The sequence below is a fragment of the Vitis riparia genome, chromosome 2 (assembly GCF_004353265.1).
Source record: "Vitis riparia cultivar Riparia Gloire de Montpellier isolate 1030 chromosome 2, EGFV_Vit.rip_1.0, whole genome shotgun sequence".
NCBI lineage: Eukaryota > Viridiplantae > Streptophyta > Magnoliopsida > Vitales > Vitaceae > Vitis > Vitis riparia.
Window position 1 is genome coordinate 17,017,553 of NC_048432.1, and position 7,652 is coordinate 17,025,204.

The window sequence follows — 7,652 nt, forward strand, 5'->3', positions numbered from 1 at the left end:
TGCCTTGAGTAGAAATCTTGTGATAATCAGACCCTAATGAAAAAGATTTTAATTTGGGTTTTCAATTCATGCATGAAGTCATTGATAAAGTCAGAGAACCCAGGTATAAAACCCTCAGTGAATATCCATAGGCATCATATTAACATCAGACACTTCACAGCTGAAAACCTACAAAAATGGTCCTGTGGACTGAGAACTTACAAAAGCAAGGTGAAATATATTCTTTCCACATGTTCAAAACTCCAAAAAAGCAAGCAAATTATGAAAAGGAACCTACTAAAGCATGGAAAGGAATATAGAACCCTACACGAGAAAAGGCAACCAACTGAGTAAGGACACAAACAGAAACAGGATATCTTTTCCATATGGTCTTTGAAAGCACAAGTGCTTGCTCTTATGGTAAGTAACCCGAAGAAACAATGGACGCGAATCAAATTATAGTATCAGATAGATTACAACAAGTAGTCATTCTTCCAAATGCTATGCAAAGGATGACACATTCATCTCTTTTCAACAGACAATAACAAATTATAAGGAAGTTAGGAACAAATCAGTGATATCTCCTCACTAATGATTTCACAAGAATTAACCTCAAATAATTGCCTTTCGATTTCATGAAACCCAATTCTTATAAATTGATAACAATTGATAATTGTCTATAAATCTCATAGAACCCCATATGAACAATTAAGGGCTTGACAGAATACCAATATAATTTACAAATGAATCAAACTAACAGCTAGTTTTCAATATTAATAAATCCCAAGATTTCAAGTGTACTTGTTTCAAGATCAAAATCCCCTTACTGAACTCTGCCAAACCTCGACAGACTGCTGGTCTTTCCTTGTCACAAACATTTTGTTCCCCCCAAAGCTCAAGTGGGTTATCCTTGATCCTCCCATGTCCTTTGCTCTACCCATCAAGTTCCTCCTATATACCCTCTCCTGCAACCCATCTTCACTCTTTATCGTAGAACCCATGAAAACCTCAGACCATAACTCCAAATTCCCTCCCTTACTACAAAAAACTTGATTCCCATGGCTTTCAATCTTACACCCGACACCTTCTTTTTTCCCATTAACCGCCCTTCTCGTCTCCCCGGTGGGAACCCATGTATTCATAGCACCGAGATTTCTTAAATCCATGAGGAACACCTCCCCTGAATTCACACCAACTTTGAAAATTGCAGACAAGTTTTCTGAAACCGTGACATCTGAAAAGCAATCTACTTTCTCCTTCAATTCCCATACTAAATTTCCAGACCTCACATCCCATAATTTGATGTTGCCGCATACTCCTGAAGGCCCACTATGAGATCCAGATGCCATTAACAGATTATAATCCGAAATCCAACTCAATTTCGTTGCGGGAATGCCTGAATCGAGATCAGCACCATAAATTTCATTCGTACCAATTTCAGAAATCGGCTTCAAGTTTTCGATGTCAAAAACAACGATCGAATTTGAATTTCGCCTGCCCGATTCAAAACTAGTGAACAAGAATTTAGAGGAGGACCCAATTGCTTGAACTGTTGAACTAGACCTGGTCACGTTTTCCCAATTCAAGGTCTCTTTCACATACCCGTTTTCGAGATCGAGAATCTGCAAACCCGAAAAGTCCGTGGCCCCGGCAGCCACCACTGACGGCGATAAAGCGAGGAGAGAGTCGACGGCGGAGAACCGCGTCAAAATTGTGGATTTCCTCTGCAGAGACCAATCAAAAGACGTGATCTTAGAGCCATGGGCGACATGCACTGACCCGAACATCGTGGTCGATATCGCCGACGGCGAATCCCTGCCGTTCAACGGCAAAATCAGCGATTTCTCAAGATTGAAGGCGTCGAACTGAGATGGGTTAGATAGAGAAGAGACGAGAAGGCTCTCAATACCATAGAATTTGGCTTCCGAAAAGAGGTCTTGGAGATCAACAGCTTTGGCCTTTGACGGAAGATTACCAGTACGAAGCAAAGACAGAAGGATTGAAAACAAGTCCGGGTCTCGGTCGATGAAGGGAAATCCGATCTGGGCCGACTTCGGCAAGTCTAAAATCTTGGAGAACAGAGATTTGGGGCCGGCTAGGGTTAGGGTTTGTTTGGTAGTCTGAAAAATCTGGCCGCCAACGTCGATGGTGACGATGTTGGATTCCTTTCTGCCGCTTGGAGGCATCATCGGTGCATAAGGTGGCATTATTCGAAATTCCCAATATGCACTTCAAGTCCCAGAACCGGAAAAAGCTTCAAAAAATGGTGGTAGTGGTGGTGGTAGCGGTGGTTGGGCTGGCGATAGTGGCTGCGGTGGTGCAGGAGGAGGGATATATAAGGATAGAGGAAAGGAAAACATTGGAGGGTCTCTAGAAGGTCAAAGGATTCGATGGTCAACAATAGGGGTCGCTGAATTTCCGTTTTTTTTTTTTTCATTAATTCAAGGACACCCTTGCTTTCAAGCATTCCAGTTTGGACTAGAGATTTGGTGGGTTTCACCCTTGCTTCCTGGAATGGAATGGGGATTATTTTTTTAATTTTTGTCTTTAAATTTAATTTTTCTTCCTCGTGTCATTTGAAATTATTTATAATTTTAATTTTTAATGGGTTGAATTGGGTCTTCGAAAGTATCAACAAATTTTACTTCTAGAAAATATTAAAATTAAGTAAGTTCGATTAACATGTTTTTTTGTTTATAATAATGATTTTTTTTTTCTGGAAGAATCGCCAATAAATGGTATTTTAGGAATCATTTTAAATGTTTTTTAAATTTGTAAAAATTTGTCAAGTATTAAGTTCTTTCTAGAAGGGCTCTACGGTGCCTTATGAAGAAACGAGTCAACCAAAATAGAAATGCAGCACCAGTGTCGAGAGATGCATGCATGCGAAAAATGAACAACAGCAAATGACAAATGTGAATGTGGAAAAGAAAAAGAAAAGAAAATTTTCAGCTATCAGACCCTATTCATTGAAACGAGATAATCAATCAAACACGTGTATTCTATTCACAAACAAGTTTAAAGTTGGGAAAGTGTTGGGAAAGTGGGAGATGCCTGCTTGGTCGCTGACAGCTGAATTGCCTGTTTTCTCCTCCATGGGGCAGCAGCCACTCCATATGGGCGGCGGTTCGAGCTGGCGTGGACAGTTAAGACACAATAATAGCATCAATGCATTGAAAGAAATTTTGGTCTAACGAGTTAAAAAGTATCAGTATAATCATTAATCATGATCAACATCACTGTTACAACTGTTCTGTCATATTATTTATATTACATTACAAATGCGAAGGAAAACGACTAAACATACAAAATGTCTGAAGAGTGCTGTTAGTTTGTGTTTCTGCGTGAGAGGAAAATATTGCACTATTCATACTAAGCCCTAACAAAACATTTCCATCTGCTACCCATTTTTCAGGTCAAGAAGTCCTTCAAAAACAGCCTTCGTTTATGGGTCAGTCCTGCTATGCGTTCTTGCTTCCAATTCAAAACCCAAAATTTTTCTACAATTTGATTTATCAATTATTCTGTTTAGTACACAACCCCCACTAGCGATGCCTCCAGGAGAATGGGAGGTGCCTCGGGGATAAGCTGTAGTTAGCTCACACTTGGCTGCATCATATGGAAGATGGACCAATTCTTACTGGCGCCAACCTCCTTCCCTACAACCTTCTCATTGGCCCACCAGTCGGAGCTAATATTGGGCTTATCTGAATGTCCTCCATCAGCATTGTCAAAATTGAATTCTTTAGCAGACCCAAGAGTGATGGAGCGTTGCTTATGATGAGGTTGTCCCTCCTCCCCATTTGCATCTTCTGGAGCTTTCTCTGGTGGGTTATTGGCTGTTTCCCCAACACGACCTTCAGAATCAACAACCACTTCCCTTGAATTTTCATCTATTTCAGCTCTTGCTGGATTTTGCAGAGAAGCCGATACAGCTTTAACTAGAGCTGCTGAGTCCTTTTCAACACATCTGACGACGTCTTCTGCAGTCAACTCAAATGAGACTCTATGATCAACCATAATTTCATTGTTGGGGCATCCACCGTCTGAAAGTGAATGCGAAGCAACATCAGAAATCTGGCGATCCAGAACAGAATCATCACGAGATGGTGGATGTATCACATCAGAAACCTGACGATCCAGAACAGAACCATCACGAGATGGTGGACCCAGCGCATCCGGGGTGATTGAACCAGAACCTATCCGTGATCCCCACTCATGGTTGGACAGTTTATCAAGGGTCAGGAGCTTGGGAGGTCCACCTGCTCGGAATTCAAGGAATTGGGAACTACCGCTACAAACAAACTCACGGTCAGGAAAGGGAGAGGAGGTGCCAGAACCTGAGATCCCTGAGCTCGGTGAGATAAGGTGGCCAACTGGGCTTCCAGGGTAAAGTTGATAGGACTGAAATTCATATTGAGATAATAGAAATCTATGGCCAGCCTCACCATTGCGGTTGTTTGGATCAAAGAGTTGAGCAAATGGCACTTCAGGGGAAGAGGGTGTGGTCAAGTGGACTGACTCAGGGGGAGGAGTGAAGGGAGCAGTTGATGGTTCAGTGGTGAAGGTTGAGAACACAGGGGGTGAGACTAGCTGGGTCTCGTGGGCATAAGGTCCAATGGCAAAAATGGAGGCAGGCCCACCTGGAGAATATATATTGGCATTAATGGAGGTGAGGGACAATAACCCAGATGGTGATTGAGTTGCAGAAGGAGGTTCCGATTGAAGGAAAGATGCCGGAGATGAGGGAGGAGCAACAAAGGGTAGCACTATGGTGGGTGCCTGTGTCAGATTTTCAGCTGCAGGGACATCACTTCCAGGAGCTCTCGATTCAGGAGCAAGGACTGCATGCCCAATACGTTTGTCTTTAGGAGATCTAAAACACCAATATTCACCCCAGCAGCTCCCCCATCTTCTTTTCTGCATGTGATAAAAAATGATAACAGATTATTAGCTTTTTTAACAGGAGATGGTAATCTTCATCAGCTATCAAGAAAAGAACCAAATAACTAAAGAAAATGACAGTTCAATTCCCATCCATGGAGAATATACACTAAACTCCTGAATAAAACCTGTAATTCTAGACTTCCCATAAAGAATGATGCTAGATTATAGCAAATGGCTGATAAAAAGGGGCTCCTTTTCAACTATTGAACTATGCAACTCAAGGTTATCAGATCAAGAAATGCCATGTTAGTTGTTTTACCTGCCTGAGAGCCATCACAAGCATTGAAAAGAGCTAACTAGGTTATAAAATGATGGCAACAAATGCAATCAGAATACAAATTTTCTCCCCTAGCATCAAAGGGTTTGAAAGACATCACCACTTGTTTAAATGCCTAGCTTAACAGAGAACAGGTCCAACTCAATGATCATCAAACATGCATGAAGTGCCAAACTTAAATATTCTATACTCTTCCTTCTGTTCCATGCCCAAGAAGGCAAACCTTTTGAAATTATAAAGAGATGCAAGCTCCTACAACCAGAGTTATATCTTACATCATCTAAGATCATCTGACATGACAGAGGCCTAGGAATTGATGAAATGGAATTTAATTAAAAACAAAAAAGGAGAAAAAGAAAGGAGAGAACTAGGAATGGAGTAACGGCAATAAAAAAAATTGTAAAAAATGGTGCAGGAAGCATATGACAGCCTGAGGAGGATGTTGCCTGATCATATTTGCCTGGGACAAAAGTAAAAACAGTACTGGAAACATGACAGCCTGGAATCTGCCTTAACCGATCTATATGATATAGAATAGATCAGACAGCTTATCTTAAAAATTTGGTCATCCAACCTTCAACCACCAGTAAACCAAATGACAGAAAACAATTATTACATCAATAAGTTCTGAATTTCAAGCAAATTTCTCATCTAACTCACACTTCAAAAATTAAATTATACAACAGAGATGCTCTGCCTAATTGTGATCCACTGCCTTCTAATGCTTAAACATAGTAAAAAACAATCAGAAAACTAGGATACAAACTCGTCGACAGAGTGATTCAAGACCACCTTCACTCCCTAATTCACGATGGTGGAAAGCGTCCTACATATGACAGCTCTTAACCAATCTTGAAGTAAACAAGCACGGTGCTTTGCAAATTTGACACCTCCATATGTCGGTGTTGCAAAAATCTCCAATCAATTTTTTCACGAACCAAAATTTCTAAGACTACAACAAAATTATTAATTTTCCAGGAGCTCAAGAAAACATTCAAGACAATAGATAACAATCCAAGCACAGTCAAACAACAAATCAACGCCACCAAATAACCAAAGAAAAAGAAACCGATATCGATCAACAGATCTTGAATCACACAATCGGATCTTAGACAACCTACCATCCTAAACTCAATCAATCCAATTAACAACACCAAAGAACAAATCAGATGAATTACCTGAACGGTAGGTTGAGGCACACGATTCTCAGCTGAGGCGATCGCAGTTGCAGCAGCGTTTATAGTCTCCAAAGCGCTGTTCATACTTCTCGTATCTCCATTCACGCTTCTCATCTCCGCTCCTCGAACTTAATTCTCCCGAGAAACGTCTCGTTTCATCCGCGAATCCGGCCTTCCTCAAATTTTCTCGCGAAAATGCGAAATTTTCCCGAGAAAATTCAATACGGAATCCGAATTCGATTGAGAAACAGAAAATGAAAAGAAAAAATTCAGAGGAACCAAACAGAGATTTTGGAGAAGAAACCAAGAATTCAGATTTATGAAGCCACCTTCAAATCTCTCCCTCTCCCTCTCTCTCTCTCTCTCTCTCAAATTTTGTTTGTTAATAACAATCGCTTTTAAGGTCAAACACGGCAATGACTTCATTTCTATGTGATAATTGAAGACCCGAACTACATCCTGAGATGGATCCCTGGTGTTAAGTGGTGACATGAAATTTACTCTTTTACCCCTGATATTAGCCTTGAATTTCTCCTCTACCATATTTATGGGTGCACCTGATATCTACTTGCACATTAAATGTGGCATATCCTCTTCATTTCAAACGTGTGCACCATTTTACTCTCAATTAAAAAAATTCACTTTCGAGATAAAAATTCACTTTATGTACACGTCGCATACAAAGTAAAAATCTAAAAATTTAATAATTTATGATGATATTAGGGTCTAATCGAGGGTAAATAAATCGACTCTTTCTTTGTTTCAAATTGATATTAACGATGTTTTTTTTTTTCTTGCTAAACGGTTTTATTATCGAAAATGGTAGGTAACTTATGAGATGGTGCTAGCTCAATTAGCTCTAAAATTAGTAGAGTTGAAGTTGGTGAATGCACCCAAGCTTCATAAAGGCTTTTTATAGACTTGAAAAATAGGTGCAATTTCATGGGGTTGCAAAGGGTAAATGTGTAACATAAAGGGGACCATTAAAATTATGCCAAAATTAAACTATAGTTTCTTGTTAGTTTAGTTACACTTTTGATTAATATAGTTCTGCTTGGCTTTTGTCAAAGTGTGCACGTGTGCCCATCCACTTCTTGATGTCCTTGGTGAGTAAGCCCCGGGTCCCACCCCTAAAGCTCTCTACCTTTAGTCGCCGCCTAAAGGTTAAAACCAACTTCACCACTCAATTGCCCCACTTTTTAATCTCTCTGAAATTGATGCCCTATCTTTTTGGGGCACCCTCCTAAGATTTTTACCTTTTCTCACTTCAT

General features: G+C 40.3%; 2 protein-coding genes across 2 annotated transcripts; both read right to left on the reverse strand.

Moving 5' to 3' along the window:
* Positions 1 to 585: 585 nt before the first annotated feature.
* LOC117907022 (BTB/POZ domain-containing protein At5g41330) lies at positions 586 to 2,293 on the reverse strand. Its single transcript, XM_034820349.1, has one exon. It carries the CDS (start codon positions 2,184 to 2,186, stop codon positions 792 to 794), a length of 1,395 nt encoding a protein of 464 aa, XP_034676240.1. The 5' UTR covers positions 2,187 to 2,293; the 3' UTR covers positions 586 to 791.
* An 881-nt stretch (positions 2,294 to 3,174) lies between these two features.
* On the reverse strand, positions 3,175 to 6,785 carry LOC117904179. The gene is made up of 2 exons (XM_034816693.1): positions 6,382 to 6,785; positions 3,175 to 4,899 (listed from the first exon to the last, which is right to left on the reverse strand). The coding sequence occupies exons 1-2, from the start codon at positions 6,493 to 6,495 to the stop codon at positions 3,574 to 3,576; spliced, it is 1,440 nt and encodes a 479-aa protein (XP_034672584.1). The 5' UTR covers positions 6,496 to 6,785; the 3' UTR covers positions 3,175 to 3,573.
* Between the last annotated feature and the right edge of the window lie 867 nt (positions 6,786 to 7,652).

What these genes read in the sequence shown, in the direction of transcription:
- LOC117904179 (XM_034816693.1), bottom strand. Translation starts at nt 6,495, where the DNA reads ATGAGAAGCGTGAATGGAGATACGAGAAGTATGAACAGCGCTTTGGAG. An exon ending in TGCCTCAACCTACCGTTCAG is followed by an intron (nt 4,900 to 6,381) that starts GTAATTCATCTG and finishes TATCACATGCAG; the next exon opens with AAAAGAAGATGGGGGAGCTG.
- LOC117907022 (XM_034820349.1), bottom strand. Translation starts at nt 2,186, where the DNA reads ATGCCACCTTATGCACCGATGATGCCTCCAAGCGGCAGAAAGGAATCC.